Source organism: Bactrocera neohumeralis, chromosome 2 (genome assembly GCF_024586455.1).
Source record: "Bactrocera neohumeralis isolate Rockhampton chromosome 2, APGP_CSIRO_Bneo_wtdbg2-racon-allhic-juicebox.fasta_v2, whole genome shotgun sequence".
Lineage (NCBI taxonomy): Eukaryota > Metazoa > Arthropoda > Insecta > Diptera > Tephritidae > Bactrocera > Bactrocera neohumeralis.
Genome location: NC_065919.1, coordinates 6,505,586 through 6,524,662, shown reverse-complemented (window position 1 = coordinate 6,524,662; position 19,077 = coordinate 6,505,586). Strand labels below are relative to the sequence as shown.

Genomic DNA, 19,077 nt, shown 5'->3' with positions numbered 1-19,077 from the left:
TCAATACAACATCTGGAACGATTAACCAGGGCATGCTTGGATTTTTTATGTCATTTATAAAAATGTTCTTCTGCACCGCGGCTCCGGCTGCTTGAAAATCATCATAAAATGATCTTTCATGCTGGTTTACGTATTTAATCTCTCAGCCAACATTCCCGTAGCAAGATTTTCATCAATATCAGTATTTCCACGGAGTTTTTCCAAAAACTCAGCACGATTACTAGTTTCTGAACGATTTCGTATTTGGTTGTCGTTTAAATCCTCACCACTATTTTTAAATGGTGCAAGCCACGTATAAACTTGAATACGACTTATACAATCATCACCATAAACATTGTCAATTCATATGTCGAAGTATTTTCTCTAGTTTAATACGCAATTTTATATTTGCTCTTTTTTTAAATCCAACAGTTGTACAGCTTTACCTTTTTCAAATGGCTGTAACTTCAATATTGTCATCCGATTCATATGAAGTTAGTGCGTTTTAAAGGAAGAGAATCAGTGTGATGCTTGATTTGAATGGTTCTTCTAATACTGCAAATCTTAATGTTCGTTTATTTTTGGGACACACCTTGTATGTGTGTTACTCCACCCTGTGAGTTGTGTTAATTAAGACCATTATTATTATTTATTGCACATTTCAAAGAATTATGGAACAAATCTGTATTTTTGTTGTTAAGTATTATGTATGTTATTTGACTCGTTTATTTATTTAAATATTGTATACGTAAAACTAACTAAGCAAAATCGGTTTAGTGCGCTCTCAACACTATAAATACAAATATATATATATATAAATCGAAGCAATTAGTTATTGTTGTATATGTATGTATATATTTATTTTGTCGTATATTTTATGTATAATTATATATGTGCTGCATTTCTTAATTTAATCGTACCTGCGTGTACTCCAACTAATAAGATTACTTAATATAAATAATATATATATATACATATATATATTTATATGTATTCAACTTATATTTGCGCGTAACATTATAAGAAAATTATTAACAAATAACTATCAAAAAAATGAAACAGTTTAACAAGCGCCTATTGATTTAAGATTTAAATAATCTGTTTGCCTTAATATTTGTTTTTATACACAATCACATTTACTTTTGCGACGATTTTCAAATTGAAAGATAATCTTACAATAAATGAATACATTTTGATAACTTTTCTTCGCAAGACCACATATTTATATGACCAACGTCTGCAAACAATTATTTGTGTGTGTGTGTGTGTGTGTGTGTGTATGTACTATTTATATTTTATGGTTTATTTAATTATAAGTATAAATTATAGTTACGTTTGTGTGTGGAACAAATTCAATAGTTTCATTACTTAGGTTTAAGCGTGTGATGCGGACGATAATTCTTTACATTTACTACGCCCTTAAATACTAGTATAAAAAGCTTTGATATCGATATCGGTTTTCGGTTTTTGCGTTGGAAAAATGTTGTTTGATATGACAATCAGTGTGATGCTTGATTTGAATATTGTTACGGTTAATAACTAGAACCATTGCAGTGCATTAGTTAAACACTACATCACTTAAAGTTCATACATCTACATGCGTATCGCACATTCAGTTTTTTTTACTCTTATAAATGTAAATGTAACTCCTATCTAAAGAAAGTATTTATTTGTTGCAGCCTTCACATTCAAACATTTTCGTGTTATTTTCAATTCCAAGTAGCAAGCACTCTACACTTTACGCCATCCTCAAGACTTTCGAGACACAACTTTTTACTTCCACAAGTACATTATTTTATATGTATATAAACTACGGGTACTACAATTCGTTTGATGGACACGTGCTGTGTAAAAGGTATTTCAAATACATAAGTTTTTTAAGTGCGTAATATTTCGGGCATTTTATAGTTATCATCACGTAAATATGTATGCAATATTTGTATAGTATAGTATAGCAATACATTTCAAACTTCTTGCTTATGCCATCGGTATGTTTTCGGGTAAGTATTCAATGAAATTCGCTGGAAATTGGCCTTGTCGGCCATCCACTTCACCATAAAGCCAGTCTTCATTAATTTTGTAGAGTATGGTCACTATTTCATTTTGCTGCAATTAGTAAAAAATGTGATTTTTAATAAAAATGATGTATAAACAATCCAAGAGTAAAGTTATAAATAACGCAGGGAAAAATCGATATATAACTATATATGTATGTATTTGTAATAACAGTAAACTGTTAGACCTACCGTCAAAGCCAAATCGCCGTCATACTCGGCTGGGAAATTGTAGAGGCATCGTACACGTAACGGTTTGGTTTTGGCATTTTCCTCTACTAATGGGACTTTTACATCGATATAATTTATTGGGAAAATACCTTCACAGCCAGAGCGCGTACGACCACGATACCATTCAGCGCTCACCTGCTCCAATATATAGATTTTCTCGTTCTCCTGCAAATTCATAAAAACGAAATAATATTAATCAAAAACTTGAAAATGAGAGAGCAAAAGACTTCATACACACCCGAAAACTGAGATCACCCTCTTCGATACCATCAAAGGCGTATAGCGCAATGCCATGGGGCCTAGTTTCCGCTACACCAGCGCCAAGACCCAAGTCACCATTAATGGCACCATTCAATTGCAATGCATCCGCTTTTCCTGATATGACGTCCAGCAATGATACACCGTTCGGTGGCGGTGGTGGCGCACATATCGGCATTGGAGGCGATGGTGGCGTTAGTGATGTATCATTACCATGTGTGAACTGCGATTTCTGCAACATCGGCGGTTTAGGTGCACGTTGTTTCTGGGATACTTTTGGTTTGATAATAGTTGGTACACTCAGTGTGGGCGTCGGTGGTAGGAGACTCTTTCCATTACAGAGTGGATTATCGTTACTTGATTGAATGCGCGAATTGATGGTGTTGAGATTGCGTACCGGTGCAGTACCGATGCTATTCGTTGCTGTTGTACTACCATAAATACTGTCGACCGCCGTATTGAAACCGCTATCAAAAGCTTCCCAAGGATCCAGCGGACTGGTAGTAGCTGGACGACTGCGTGCACTAAAGTCATCCTCGAAGCCGCTTTCCGGTTGGGAGACACTACCATTATTCGGCGAACTGAAATTCGAATCCGAACTGAAACTATCTACGCTGAGGCAATCGCTATTGGACTTCTGTGTGAATGTTGGCGAACTTGGTGGTGAATCGAAACTGATCAGTTGTGCTTCGGTTGCGTTCGGCACACCTGTGCCACCTTGATTGACAGCACCCAGAGATGTAAGCGATGTGGACGAGTAACTGTTGTTCCAATTAGCCTGCCAACTTTGACTGTTGTTGACACTATTTGTAGCATTGTTTGTGGTGCCCCACGTTGTTGTGCTACTGCTGTTTGTTGTTGACACGGATGTGTTGTTAACGGCATAAACTCCACTGCTGACACCATATATCTTATTTGCTTTATTATTATTGTTGCTAATACTACTACTGCTTTTTTTGCTCCTGAAAATGTTGCTCAGCAACTTTGTTGAATGCGTGGATGGTGGTTGAGGCGCTCTACGACCATTTACTTGCACTTTCGGTGGTGGTGGCCGTGGTGGAGGTACCTTTTTGCCATTGCCATTTGTATTAGCAGCAGCTGCTGCATTGGCACCGAAAGGATCATCCTCCCAATTTGTGGTGGGCGTGTAGCGTGCTTGTGGAAACTTTCGTGTTATCGCCGACTGATTACTGTCCATGTTAAAACTATTATAGTTGTTGTTGCTACTGATACTGTTATTGCGATTAACCATGGGCGTTGCAGTCGAACCTTTCGGTGGTGGTGGTAGACTTATAGTCAATTTCTGTACTCCACGATTCTGTTGCTGATGTATCTGTTGTTGTTGTAATTGTATGCGTAGTTGTTCGATACTTGCATTAGCACCGGCGGCAGCATTTTGACCGCGCGCCACTGGTGGTGCAGGCGCTGGACGCGATGGAATCGTCATTTTTATACGGATTCTTATATCTTAAACAAGAGCAAGGAATAATTCTGCAAACTTCTGGAAAAACAAGTGTTAATTAATATTTGTTTTAAATATGTAGTAAATACAGTTAGTCACTCTAACTCAGTCACTGTAGACACTGCACTCACTTTGTATTAATTTTAATAAATACAATTTAAGAAATTCCACAGGACAATACAAAAATACTGATAATTTTTTCTGTCGGGCGACACAATCAAAATAAAAACCAATTCTCAGTAATGGTCTTATGAAATTATAAAAAAAAAGTAGTAAATAATAAATATTTCGCAGCGCTCTGAGAAATTTGTGTTCACTTTGAAATTGTTGTCGTTAAACTGTTTATGCATCGCAAAAATTCGCCCATTTAACTTTCAGCTGATAAGAAAGTCAACAACGATGACGGTGTAAATAAATAAAGCACAGACGCATGCAATCAGTAGACGTCGGTGGTTTGCAGGAAATCTGCAGTTGAGGTCTCCACCCTTTAAATCGAATTCCTAAAACAATTATTATAATGAACGTAAGTACAAATGACTACAGTTAAACTATATATTGCGCAAAATCACTAGATTGTTGAAATATTAATAAAAAAAAAATGCAAATTCCTTTGTTCGCATCGGAACATCGTTTCTTACTGCGAATGTATAAAAGATTCCACAACGAACTTCTAAGGTATGATGTATTATATTACATAAACCATCACATAGAATAGCATACGCTAATTGTCTTTCAAGACTTTCAAAATTATATTTTTGTTTCAAGTACGGGATTATGATAGAGTTTTGAGACTGAAAACACATTATTGAAGAGTTGTTTTTCTAATGAAATTATATGTTATGTTCTTATACAAATAAGTTCTGTATGGCATTTGCATGAAAAAAGCACAGAAAATTTGAAAATGAGTTATGCAGGAGTATTTGCGAATAAAAACTGAAAGTGGTAAAAAAATAATATTTTAGCTTATTAGAGCATAAATATATATATGTATATCTAACTAGTTGCCTAGAGATGTGAATTAATCAGATGCTCCGACAAATTTATATTGGGACTACACATATTAAATTTGAATTAATAAACATACATATGTATTTACATGAAATTTTAATAATAACAACACATATATGTATACTATATATTAGTTTGAAATTTCAGGAAATGCGCACCAATTCGCCTGTGTTTGGGATTTTACACCGCAATTTCGATTATGTTTATAGAAAATATTTATTATCGAGATAGGAATACCAATAAATTTAGCTATGACACCCCTTATCAGGAGAAAACACCCCAACAAATTGTGCGGCCAGACAACAGCTTGCAAATGAAATAAAATACTCGAACGCGAGAGGTGATCCCTGGTGACACAATAGGCGCCACTATAATAAAATTACTTAATATATACCCATACATATATAGGTATATAAAATGTATGTATATGTATGTATATTATGGTATATTTATGCAATAAATTTGTGTAGATATGTACGTTTGTTTACGAGTTAGTGGGAATGACCGATAGGCGACGTAATTGAAACTGTTATTTTGCAATTTAAATTATGACAAATAAATCATTTTAGAGCCTCTATATTGATTTGATTGATCACACCAACTGCGACTTCTTGAGGGCAAATCAATTGGGTAACAGATGTTTAGATTCGTGATGCGTATTCAATCATTTACGCATTTCTCTATTATCAAGGGTTATTCTGTATTGAAAACAACAAAAACAGTCGCAGAACTTAATCAAGTGAAATAGAGGGCCGAGCCGATACATGATTGTGGCGTTGTTTCTGGTACAAAAATCACTAAAACACACTCCTTCATCCAAAAGACGTATGCACCGAAATTTCCCATCACGGATAGTCCTCATAGCCGGACATCTCCCATAACTGAACGAATTTCATGAACATAACGTTTTTATTATTATTTGCATATTAAGCCAGTTTTTATTACCGGACATGAAGTAAGTTCCAATGACCGGACATGGACAATTTTGGTAATATTTCAAATTATCTCTGATAAACGAACAAGATTTCATAAAATTTGTCAAGAAAATTGTGTACAATTTATAGTTCCCGCTTATTAAAGTCATGGTGTTTTGAGACAATCTCAAAATGATCACAGCAAATATATTGTCTTGCGTTGGTGCCGTCCGGTTCGACGGAAGCTATTGGCATAATTGTCATTCATTCGTTGTTTTCTAAAAATTATACTGTTATCGACTGCATTTTATGCGCCACTAGAAAGATATTGACGTTTAATTCCACACACTCAAATGTTAGACATTTTTCCCATCTTACCAAATTTTATCGGTTGTTTAGACTCGATTTCAAATAATATAATGAATAAAAATATAAATGTATGTACATATATACAAGTATAGACTATTTTTGTTATTTTCTTTGTTTTTATATATATGTACATATGTATACATATTTTTATTTCTTTGATTGCTGCCTATTTTCTGATAACACATTCCGGTTTTTGAGGCCATTGCATTATCGTCAACTGCCGCTAGCGACATACAGGCATGTAATTTGGCCGACCGACTATTGTTTGACTGGTCTGTCACTTTACTTACTCGTGTTCCATCGTGCCGGGCACGGGTATCGCGGGTTATTTGCATTTTTTAAATAAAACACATACAAATTCGCGACGTGGAAAATAAGAACGAATGAAATGTTTGAACATATGTATGTACAATTGTATGTTTTTTGTACATAAGTAGAACTAGGGAGGTGTATAGAGGGTTGGATGGTGGCTTTGACATTCATTCTTTCGTACATGCTGTTGCGACTAAATATTTGCTAACATACGAATGTAGGATGTGTTTGTGTAGTATTAAAATGACGAAAGCGGAATTTTGTTTACATCGCAATATATTATTAAAAAATATACAATATATATACATATACTTATGTACATTTCCAGGAGTTTTTAGAAGCAAAAAAATAAGAATTAAGATTTACATATATTAGGGGAGAAAGTAGAAATCTGTAAAACCGCTTTTCAAAACTATCGTGGATAATTAAAAATTGAGTGTTTGTGTGATAATTACTACCAACTTTGTTAAAAAAAACGGTAATTATGTAAATGGAACTTCGACAATTAGCCAAACACAAAATTAGCGAAAAAAGTGAATATAAAACTTGAAAAAATAAAATCTATGACAAACTAACATACTAAAACTTATGTATATATGTATGTATGTACATATTTATGTATGTTTGAAATGGGGAAAGCTTGTAAATTCGGTTTATTGAGTGAATACATTTTCACCTCGCGATACAAAGTCATTTTCATGTCTGATTTTTGGAATGTAAAATAGAAGTATTTTAAATTTAATTTTGCATTTTTACGGCCCAGAAACATGTATTTTACTATAAAAATTACATTTATATACATACATATATACATACATACCTTAGCGCTTCACATAGTATGTCTAATTATAAGTACAATACTTAAATAGCTTTTAATTACATAAACAAAAGTATTACAACGAAATGTAGGTTTTGTGAGCAGCTCTACGATTATTGCTAGTCATATGTGTTACTACATACATATATATGTAAGTTTTTACAAATATGCAGACACACGGCAATTCACAGTGAGTTAATTGTTTGTGTGGTTGATGCATCTCAAGGTCGTGCAAACGTGCAATACATGAAATATATTTAAAAAAACTCAAACATTTCCATGTGTAAATAATTTAATAAAAAAAAAAAAACTAAGCGTAAATGGAGCGATGATGATAGTAAAACTTGCCTATACATATATAATATATGTATATGTATATTTACCAAACCACATAAATCGTTTAAAAAAGAACCATAACATAAACATGGGTGAAAAAGTTAAAAGCACTTGAAGAAATGCCGGCATATTTATATACTTTTACATGTATTTCCACTATTTACATATCGTCTATTGGGACAAATTAAAAGGAGGCCGTTCTCACCCGAAATGATTATGGAAAGAAACAATAAGCAATTATTAAAGTTTTTTATATTTTGATTTTCCTATCAAATTAAGTAGATACATATAACAGATCATAATCTAATTATTTTGACAGGCACTAACCGACACTCGAGATATGAAAACTATGTAAATTACAATAGAACTTTCGACAACAGTTAAAGCAATTAAGATAAATTCTTGAGCGTATTTTCAAAATAAAGGAATAAAAATCACGCGCGTGGGAGCTGCATCGTACAATACCTAAGTGATACCGTTCTTGTTAATATGAACGAACAGTGTTGTGCAACCTATGGTACAAGTAACAAGTGAACTGTAAAAATAAAGTAATGGCGAGGGGGTGTGGTACGAAGTGAAAGCAACAATATTTGAAATTCACAATGAGAAACTGTCAAGGCAAATAGGCATGTGCAATTGTACTAATTAAATTCACCTTTGGAAGCATCGGCGTAAAACAAACAGCGAGAAAGCAAACATACAACGTAAAATGACTTAAATTAATTTCATGAAAACGATAGCTGCAATTGGCAAAGGAGATTGGGGATGCTTTCTGCTTCTGATTTGGGGAGAAAATTTTTGGGAAAATGTAAAAAAGAGAATTTATGGCAGTAATGTGGCAAATACTGATCAATTTTTCCAAAAAAGGGTTCTGAGATATGGATAAATATACCCCAATTCATCGTTTCATTGCCATGGCGATTTAAAGCAGTGATAGGGAGTAATGAGTTTGACCATGCCCACAACAGTCGGGTCGACATAACCGGAACTGACCCGAATTTTTTAACCAATCAAGGACTGTCAACTCAACAGAATTCTGCCACTACAATAACAACAACAGTAATGAGTTTGCCACAAAATCTAAGGATTTGCTTTTATTTTACTAAAAATAATGTGCCGTTTTCTTTCAGTTGTTTTTTTCTTATTGAATATGTACTATAGATGTTACATCGATTTTTATTACATTAAATAAAAAACTGTGAAATTTTAATAAATTCGTTTTGTTTACTTTAATCAACATCCAATATTTAATAAAAAGTTAAAATAAAGTCTCCGGCAATTATGGTCTGTGAAACGACAGTATTTTCATAATCATATTTCAGTTGCAAATGTTTTGTCCAATACTGTACATCAGTTGTTAAAGTTTACTTCGACTGCTTCTAATTTTCATTTCGCAAATTTTATCTACATTTTGATATTATACATGAAACACGAAGATAAATATTACACTAACCAACAAAAAACGAATGTAAATGTTAACAGACATATCTACAATTTATCTATATATGTACATAGTATTTATAAATGTATATACACTTTAATCCATGATGAGAAAATTGAGGCAAATTGTAACAACGAATAAAAACGATAAATTAAAAACAAATTACTAACAGGTTTTCAAACAGTACAATTTATTCACTTCCATGCTGCTTCCATGTTTAGGAATAGTTATACAGCGTCTACCCATAGGTATTATGTGATTTTGACAGCTCGTGGCGGTCATGTTTGTTTACCGATCTCTGTCAAATTTTGTCAGTGTTTTCCGTAAGGTTTGCCATCTCGTCATGTCACATTATACAACATGATTAAATATGACATTACCCGAAAAAAAACATGGAAACATTGCGTGCAAAATTTGGAGTTAATTCGAGAAATGTTTACGACCAATTCATATAAAACTTCCCTTCACAACGCTTTACTTTTAGTCTCTTCCTTAATATAAATCCCGACTGTGGCTTGGCAAAGCGTAAAAAGGTGGAAGTAGTCCAACATTTTGTTTGGCTTCGCGTCAAAAACTTTATATGTGAACGTACTCATACAAAATCGTACGTCGTATTTTTCTGTCTAAACAAATGTCTCAAAATTTCTATTTGAATTGGCCATTAAACTACTCTAGATTATTTTCCCGGGGGTTTATTAAATCAAAGGTTTACGCTAATTAACTAGCAACGCCCGAGGAGCTAGAAAACAGAATTTGGGAAAGATATCTCTCTTGATTCCGATCATCCTGATTGTATGATTAACTTAGACTAATTTCCATGTTTCCATCGATACGTAGTTAGATCTTCGAAAAAGTCCATGCTAACTTCATAAGCAAATTATTGCACATGCAACAAGTCTCGCACGATACTAATTACCTCATTGGGCCTACCGTTAAGATATTTCGATGACAGCTAACATATTACTCTCGCCAAAACAGGGTAAGATGTTTTAAGAACAAATACAGAATTTAAATCGCTAAGCTCAAGAACTATACATACCTGTTACACTTCACTATTGATGTGTGCACACCAACATCCACAGGACAACGGAACTGATTTATACCCTTCACACATATATTTAAAACTTGTCTTTTTGTGCACACAAGGCTTATTCGATTCTATAAAGCAACAACACAATAAAGAACCTCTTTTTACCCGCCCGCTTTGCTGATGACGAACAGCTGCGTTTTGCTAGCAGCAACGACACAAAAATGTTGATGGAATCGCCAACGATTATACGCGGTGGTTATTCTGATTGTATTTATATCGCGGTAGAATAAACACGAAATTATGATCCAAAAATTAAGCCTTATTTAAATTATATAAAATGAATTTCGATGTTTTCGTACCGTTTTATTATATCTTTAATTTATGCAACTTCTCTGGCATTCGGGATACAAAAATAATTCGTCACAATGACAACTACACCTTTAAATTCACTAATGTTGTGGTTTCCAGAAAAACATTGTACAATACAATTTCTGACCTTAACTTAATAGAGGACACTATTCACAACTTGTAAGTTATTATGGAAATATGTTTCCTTTATTATAATTCTGCAGCTTGTAGAAATTATTTTTCATTAACTTCATAAAAATCTTTTCACACATCCGCAACAATAGCACTTTCGTGTTGTGTCGTTTCAAAAATGCAATTATATGAAACATTTTCTTAATTACCTTTTTACAATTGCCTTGTTTGTTGAGCAAACAAGACAAATATAACATACCCTTTCAATTGTATATGTTAGAATGAAAGCAATATATGTTTTTCATCTTTCTTTCACACAAAACGGCAGTTAAAAGATAGTACGAGCAAAAATTTGCTGTGAGTCATTTATTAGGGTTGCCAAGCAACTAATCAAAAATTCGTCCAAATTTCTCTTAAAATGAAATATAGTTGAACTCCCCTAACTCAAATCACCATAATCCACAAAAAACTTCCAGGGACTACGAGTTATTGAAGGAAATTTGATTTCTATTGCCGATTCAAGAATTCATAGTAGTTCGAGTTTCTAGTGTCGCAACTTTAAAAAAGTATTGAAAGAGTTAAAGTTTTAAGTAATAATTCATTTTATTTCCTATTTCAATGGATAGAACAAACCTTCTTAGATTATTAATGACACAGAGCATAGGTATAAAATTTAATATTTTCCCTTTTTGAATAACTAAAATATAAAGATTAATCAATAAAAATAAAATATATTGCTGAATAAGTTCTCTACACAAAGTTTTTTTAATCTATAAAACATTCAAATATATTTTGTTTATTCCAATTTTTAAGGAGTCGTTTCTTTCACATAAAAAAATTATTTTCACCAAGCATGTTTAAGTTTGATAATTTAAAAAAAAAAAAGAATTATATAAGCATATTTAAAGTGTTTAATGAAAAAAGTTAGGAGATCCTAACAATAAATAATTAATTCTACTCAACTTAAATATAAAATTGTTTCATTTAAACATAATTAAATTTAATTTATTTCAATGACCATGTTTAATAGTTTATTGTTCTATTGTTGAAGTAGTTGAAACAAAGACTATTATATTATGTTTTTATTTCTGTTCTTATGATTCTTTATTTTCTATGCTTCTATTCTTTTATTCCTTATAGCTGAGAAAATGATGTTTTAGTAAAAGTCATTTGTTGACATTAATTATACACATTGAAAAAATTATACAAGAGACTAAAATGTAACTACATTTAATATAAAAAATAATATTTTACACTATAACTACTGCCGAAGAAAAAATTATAATTCTGTAAAATTTATTAGTTTTGTAGTAAAAGAGAATGAAGTTAGTCTCTTGTAAAGTAAAGCAACGTAAAATTTAATGTGCAATATTCAATCAAGTATACAGTATAGTATTTTTAAATGTGATAACTTTAATTACTTTAAACTTTCAATCTACAACGCTAAACGATGCAGTGAAATTCGCGGAATTACCTATTTACTTATGAATCATGTTTTGTTTCGATAGTGCCAAGCATAAAATTTGGCAGCTACCCTGGGGGTTATAAGAAAAATTCGCACACACATTCTCACCTACGCATTCAAATAGTTCACACATATACGCGACCACGGCTTCAACCACGCCTACAATGCACTGCAGCTTTCCATGAAGCGCTTCCTTCTGTAGTTCGTTCGCACTGATCAACTGTGATATGGTCTTATTTAATGTTTTAGGTGTACCAGTTAATGTTGCTGCTGCTATTATGTAGATTAATGCTGCAGTGGAAATTGGAATAGGGCGTTGTTTTTGTTGTGACCAGTTATTTACGGCTGAATGCTCTCACGAAATAATGCAATTGCTCTTTTCCTGTGGATTACCATTTTCACTCTCAATGGATATGAGAAGTCGATGAAATATGTCAGCAACAGACTAAAATGTGATACTTTTAACACAAATTAAAATATAATTTTTTGACTATTTACCTCATTTTGCTTAGCTGAAGTTTCCAAAAATATAGCTCGCCATGATTCAGCTAATTTACGCCCTTCTTCAGTAGACACCATGCGCTCTTGGTGTAGATCGGTTTTGTTTCCAACTAATACAACAGGTACACTGCAAAATAATACATGTATGGTATTTGGTAAAGAAAATAGAAACTAAATTTGTATATTGTTTTATTTACTATTTCTTTCCCATTACATCCAACAACTTTTCGTAGATAATTTTGATCACTTCAAAAGACTTTTGACTGGTTATCGAATAGACAAGAACATATCCGTGGAAGTCCATGCTATATTGCACAGGGAATATGCTGTACTCATCTTGTCCAGCTGTATCAACAACTTTGACATCGTAGTCCTGCGAATTCACTCGAGCTATTTTCGTAAAGGCTATGAGAGAAAAAGTAATTAGATACATATATTGTGTGGTATATTAATTGTGCCACTATATGTATGTATATATTTTCCAATACAACAAAATTTTGTAATATAATTGTGGTAGCTTCACGATAATATAATTCATAGTGATTTACTTTCATATGTATATTTTAGATTTCGGTTTTATGTTAGTATCCCTTTGAGATTTAAAGTTTTTGGTTTTGCCTAGACGGACGACATTTCAAAACAAGAAACACATTTAAATGCGGATGAAAATCATTAAAGTTATAAACCTTATGAATTTGCTAATAATCAAACCATGATTCAATTATAGAATCATGATACAAACATACATACATATGTAATTAACTTAAATTTCCTACAAAATTATTTCCACGCTCACGTCTATACTTGCGTATACATACATACATATGTATGTACATATATATCGCTTATTTTTTATAAATTACGCCCAATATTTACATTTACTTATAAATAACACAAAAATTTAAGTAAGAAATTAGGAATTACGGTATAAGAATTTTAGAATAATAAAGTCCAAGAACGTAATTTTCTTCAAGGTTTTTAAGAAACTGGTATACAGTATACAGCCGATCACTCGTCGAACAACTTCACATTGTTATTGTTATTGTTATTTATTTCTGAGTTATTGAAATTAGCCATGAGCGAGTTACATAGTACGGAATTGTTGCGAATAAAGTAATGACAAAATGCAAATCTATATTGTACATTTTATATACCTAACTATTTAAAACGTAAAACAATTCATTTAGAGTGTACTTATTTCATTTAGGCGAGGTCAACAGTCACAGCGATAACATTAAAGATTAATCACATACCGCACATCGATGTCATTCATTAAAAATTTGCGTAACCTACTCGTAAAAGAAACATGTGCGTATCTTCATGCTTTAAAAATAATATATGACTATTCCTTGCATCCATATTGATATATTCTTCAACTCTAACCTTTTAATTATGATTCACAATTTTCCAATATTTGTATATGTACTTACTGTTCTCAATTGTCGGATCGTAGGAGTCCACAAATTGACCCTCAACAAATTGTATGCACAATGATGATTTGCCTAGGCAGTTACAGGCAACAACAAAAGACATCGTAGATCATTAGCCCCAACGAAGGAACGTAAAATTAAAAATGTAAGAGAAAGCAAATATGCAAAAGATCCATATTAAATCAGAAAGAATGTATTCGAGTATTCACATAGATATATAAATACGCATTGTTTTTACAGATTTCAGGAGATAATATAAATAATTACGACATAAATATAAAAAATTAATGTACGACGGGGATTTGTTATATTATCTCTGCTATCTGGAATTCAGGAAGTGAGCGACCCTAATGTCCTACCCACAGAGCTGTAACCCATCATGGCAATATTGCGTTCCTTGAGTGGCATTTTATGCTCGTTCAATTGTTTTCTTTGAAACAGATTCTACAAACACACTAGTTTTTACTATATATTTAATGAAAACTTTTTTTTACACAAATTGCGTACTTAAAAATTAAATCTTCGCGATAACTTCTCCAAAAAATTTTACTACTGCGATTGTGACTATTTTCTTATGTACTCTGATTTATCACAATTCATTTTGGAGTTTTTCTTATATTTCTAATATGTCTCCTCCTTTCAGCTGTTTTCAATAAATCTCACATATAGTTGCCCTTATCACGCGGATTTACTTTCTCTACAACTTCTCAGCTGAGTGGCTTTTGTTTCGCACTCATATTCGCTTATTGAATTTGCTTTCATACTGTACTTTATAATAGGGTTATGTATTTTTGTTAAATAATTAAAAAAAATGTACAAGTAAATATAAATAAATTACTTATTTTTGGTCATTTCGTCATTACAACTAATTGGGTTGTGCTACCTTTTTATTTTTGAAATTTAATCTGAATATTATAACATTGTTCCCATCATTAACGAAACTAGCTAAAAGTGATTCTATGTGATAATTGAATATACAAAAACTAAAGTTGAGGCAGAGATCAATAATTAATTATTATTATTCTTTTCATTTATATATCACATTTTTTATTTTTGAATATTTTTGACGGTCTATATGGCGAGGCGAACGATGTTTGTATTTACATATTATTTATCAGAACTTTTGCTTTGGTACTGTCATACGTTCTTATTAGACCCTTTTGATTTGTCTATCTTTAAGATATTTAGTTCTTATTAGTAAATTTGCCTAACGAACAACAACAAAGTTGAATGATTAGAGAATAAGGTCATTTATGTCTACCAACCAGGGTGTGTATTGTGTAGAAACCGGCTAATAGTGGAATGTCCTGGCAACAGAAATTAACAGTTACTTTGGAGCTGTGAACGGATTTTAAAGGTTGACAAGTTTTTTTGAATTCGAGGGTGGGAATAGCAATTTAAGTACAACGTGTCGAAAGGGAATACTGTGCAATAAATTAGCAGGAAGTTGAAAGGAGGTAATAGAAATTGCTAACAACTACGATCGACTAGTGCGAGTGGGAGTGGCAAATAAACTTGTGCCACAATTTTGGATACAGTTTGGCAAACTTAAGTTTTACGTGTACCAGGTAAGGTAGTGAAAATAATACAATAAAGTGCAATTTGCTTTAATTTATACATACATATATATGCAGCTGAATGAGAATCCTGAACGTATTGTGGACGCTGCTGAAAATGCTCTACCAACTGTTATGGTGTTCGGCGCGACTACTTTCCCTGCTCTTTAATATTTTTTGGTTTGCCTGCAATCTTGCCTCGGCCTGTATCCCCTGGATGACGTTGGTGTTGATGGTCGCTTGTGTGGGTTCTAAGTTCGCTAAATTACGTAGTCCGGATGAAAAACGATTGCTTAGATTACTTGGCGGTTGTGCACCGGAAGAACTAACTTACTGGCCTATAGCTAACCGCGGTGCGGGTTATGATGCTCCCGAAAACTCCAGAGCAGCAATCAAAAAGGTACATAATAACCACAAAATTTGCATCAGCTAACATGAGAATGAAAAATCAATATAACCGGCTTATATCCTGCGATACTTTATGCAAGAATATTAATGCATTTAATAACATATAATATGTACACCTTTGTATGTATTCCAGTGTGTCGCACGTGGCTATCGAAACATACTGCTGGAGGCCAGTTTGACAGCGTGTGGTGAAATAGTGATAGTAAATCGCACAACTTTAGAACGAGCCGGATTGTTAGGTGGTATTGCACAATATACATTGGACGAATTACGCAAATTGAATATAACAGAGCTACATCCTTTAGGGTAAGCTAGCAAGTAGCTAATGGTACAAACATTTGTATAAGATGGCTTATTTTTTTTTGTAGCTCACAATTTGAAGCTGAACAAATACTTACGCTTAAAGAATTATTGCTAATTTTGGAGGAAGAACACCGCATAACTATATTTTTACACATTTTGGACAACAGTGTACGCATGTTGGAACAGTTGAGAGCTGCAATCAAATCTAATGCACAATTCACATCACGCACAATACTCATTAGTCGTTCACCATACGCTATTTATCAGGTAAAGTGATATAAATAGCATGGCCAAAACAGGGTATATTGAGTTTGCCATGAAGTTTGTAACAACCCGAAGGTAATATCGGATACCCTATAAGTTGATTTAACCATCTCCGTCTGTGTGTCCTTTTGCCTGAATATACGCGAACTAGTCTCTCAGTTTTTGAGATATCGATTTGAAATTGGCACTCGTCCTTTTTCACCAGAAGCTGCTAATTTATTGAAACCTATATCGGATCACTTTAGCATATAGCAGTCTCACAAACTGAACGCTTTAAATCAAGTTCTTGTAAAAAAAACTTTTTAATTGACGAGATATCTTCATGATATCCTACATGGATTATTAGCTAATATGACTGAAGGTACACTCTGTAAAAAAAATTGTGATCGAACAAATTGACAGATCAAAATTATGTTCTTGAATGCAAACTTTTCTATAGCTTCGGTGCAACCGAAGTTAACGTGTTATCTTGTTATATCTTTTAATTTGTGCTTTAATAGCAAATCTAATACATTTTCAGTTACGTAAATCACGACCGGAATTGATTTGCGGACTCTGGACGGAGAAATCGCTTTCATTGGCACTTTTGAAGGCGTCAACACTCATAACATCGATTTATGGCGCTTTTTTTCGTAATATCATTGCGCCTGTAATCGGAATTAGTGTTGTTTTTGTCAACAAGGAAGAATTCAATCTGTACGTTAATGCGACAAACTTAATAATACATCATTTACAATCAAATATTAATTTATTTACAGTCACATTGCTGAGTTATGGCGGAACGTAGGTGTTCGTCCACTAGTATATAATGTAAATTCACCCAACGAGAAACGCTATTTTCAAAAGACGATGAAAACCCAATATTTAACCGATTCTTTACGCTCTGAACCTCATCTGCTAATGAAAGCTTAATTCAAATTATTGACTTTCCATGTGTACATGAAACTTTTGTACATACAAAAGTATTTTTATTATTATTTTTCTTCATACCTGCTTGAAGAAGTAGAGTCCACACCGTCCCTACAATTTTATATTGCACCTATATAAATATTATAAGTGTGTTTTTACAAATACTTTGCTGCCATCACAAAATTGATGCACATATTGACTTGGCATTTAGATTAGCCATTCTTACTTATTTCATCATTAATTTTATCAAAGTTAATTATTTTTATGCTGCAAATCCGCTTATTTCTACATAAAGCCATCACATAAGAAGCTGTAAAGTATTGCGTACAAACTATTTTTTTTAATAAAACGAACGAAAAAATATTAAATTAAAGAAATATAATAACTGCGAATAATTAGCATTATAAACATAAATCCAAATAAATGTAGATATATCGGCTTTTTTAGTTAATATTTGCGGTATTTATTTTTTTTAACGAAACTTTACGAAATTTGTATATTTGATTATTTAATTTTCTATAAATTTTAATTTGCAAATATTTATCTGTTATCATTTCTTTGTAACCGATAAAACTAAGCACAATGATTATTTTCTGTACTAAATTCGTACAACAGCGGTGATATACCTCATGTTTGAAGAATCACAATTTTATAATATACGTTTTTAATTAATAATTTATTTTATACAATTTGCATCCACTATGTATGTGTATACCGTTTCTCAATTACTTTTTTATTATATGCATCTGTCTGCATATGCATTTATGTATACATTTTTAATTGTAAATTGTATTATTTATTTTATTGTTTTTTCTATTATTATATTTGTTATATAATTTATATTAGTTAAGTATTTTTTTTTTAATTTAGTATTCAATGATTTATGCATATTTTATTTGCGACTTTTTCGAATGCACAAAACCAACAGAAGCTTCAAAAATATTTTGCCACTGTTAAATAATTTACATATATACTTTTCATTTATGTATGTCTAGTTATACCAAAAATTTGTATGTAAGTTCAATCACGTGTGGTATGTAATTAAATATTTGTATGTAAGTCCCTATATGTAAAAGAAGCTATTAAGTAATAAAGATAATACATTTTTATTTACCAGAGTCAAAAAGAAAAAATAAAGTAAGTTTGATTAATATATAACGGGCGTTGCTGATGAGATTCATTGCATACGGTATTAAACTTCTGAGCTGTGCCTTTTTAATCAGTAGTCACTTCAGGAGCTTTGGTTTAAAACAAAATTCTATAGTTCTTGCATGTATATTCCAATATGTCACAGTACTTCTTAGCTAAACATAGATCTGAATTCACTCCGGTTCCCGTTGACTACGGTTTCTTTATATTATGTGAATATTACCCAATACCATGCCTGCATTATATTTTATATGGAGGCTCCAATTGCCGGCGAAGCAAACCAAATAAAATCGCTATTTAGAAAGGTATGAAGGCTTCTTAACTCTGAGTGGTACGAACTACTGTACAACAATTTACGGACAAAGGTTTTTTATATTATTTAATTTTATGCTGTGCGCCGA

At 32.4% G+C, this 19,077-nt stretch overlaps 3 protein-coding genes and 2 long non-coding RNA genes across 7 annotated transcripts; 3 read left to right on the top strand and 2 right to left on the bottom strand.

Annotated features, from left to right (window-relative positions):
* Positions 1-1,848: 1,848 nt before the first annotated feature.
* LOC126768057 (hybrid signal transduction histidine kinase M) lies at positions 1,849-10,881 on the bottom strand. Of its 2 annotated transcripts, none has more exons than XM_050485937.1 (4): positions 10,221-10,881; positions 2,503-4,023; positions 2,226-2,429; positions 1,849-2,085 (listed from the first exon to the last, which is right to left on the bottom strand). In XM_050485937.1, exons 2-4 carry the CDS (start codon positions 3,967-3,969, stop codon positions 1,957-1,959), a joined length of 1,800 nt encoding a protein of 599 aa, XP_050341894.1. In that variant the 5' UTR covers positions 3,970-4,023; positions 10,221-10,881; the 3' UTR covers positions 1,849-1,956. The 2 variants fall into 2 exon arrangements, with proteins under 2 accessions (XP_050341894.1, XP_050341895.1); XM_050485938.1 differs by having other exon boundaries at positions 2,503-4,020.
* Positions 4,047-5,569, top strand: LOC126768081 (uncharacterized). The gene is made up of 2 exons (XR_007669203.1): positions 4,047-4,507; positions 5,140-5,569. It is a non-coding gene; the product is annotated as an uncharacterized LOC126768081 (long non-coding RNA).
* LOC126768080 (uncharacterized) lies at positions 6,545-8,954 on the top strand. The gene is made up of 2 exons (XR_007669202.1): positions 6,545-6,677; positions 8,060-8,954. It is a non-coding gene; the product is annotated as an uncharacterized LOC126768080 (long non-coding RNA).
* Positions 10,882-11,791: 910 nt separating the features above from the next.
* On the bottom strand, positions 11,792-14,675 carry LOC126768075 (GTP-binding protein Rheb homolog). Its single transcript, XM_050485970.1, has 5 exons — positions 14,447-14,675; positions 14,088-14,159; positions 12,855-13,062; positions 12,655-12,784; positions 11,792-12,601 (listed from the first exon to the last, which is right to left on the bottom strand). Exons 1-5 carry the CDS (start codon positions 14,493-14,495, stop codon positions 12,512-12,514), a joined length of 549 nt encoding a protein of 182 aa, XP_050341927.1. The 5' UTR covers positions 14,496-14,675; the 3' UTR covers positions 11,792-12,511.
* Positions 14,676-14,890: 215 nt separating this feature from the next.
* LOC126768067 (glycerophosphodiester phosphodiesterase 1) lies at positions 14,891-18,636 on the top strand. Of its 2 annotated transcripts, XM_050485953.1 has the most exons (7): positions 14,891-14,906; positions 15,356-15,655; positions 15,722-16,043; positions 16,185-16,357; positions 16,420-16,621; positions 17,139-17,314; positions 17,377-18,636. In XM_050485953.1, exons 3-7 carry the CDS (start codon positions 15,726-15,728, stop codon positions 17,528-17,530), a joined length of 1,023 nt encoding a protein of 340 aa, XP_050341910.1. In that variant the 5' UTR covers positions 14,891-14,906; positions 15,356-15,655; positions 15,722-15,725; the 3' UTR covers positions 17,531-18,636. The 2 variants fall into 2 exon arrangements, with proteins under 2 accessions (XP_050341910.1, XP_050341909.1); XM_050485952.1 differs by lacking the exon at positions 14,891-14,906 and having other exon boundaries at positions 15,236-15,655.
* Positions 18,637-19,077: the final 441 nt, after the last annotated feature.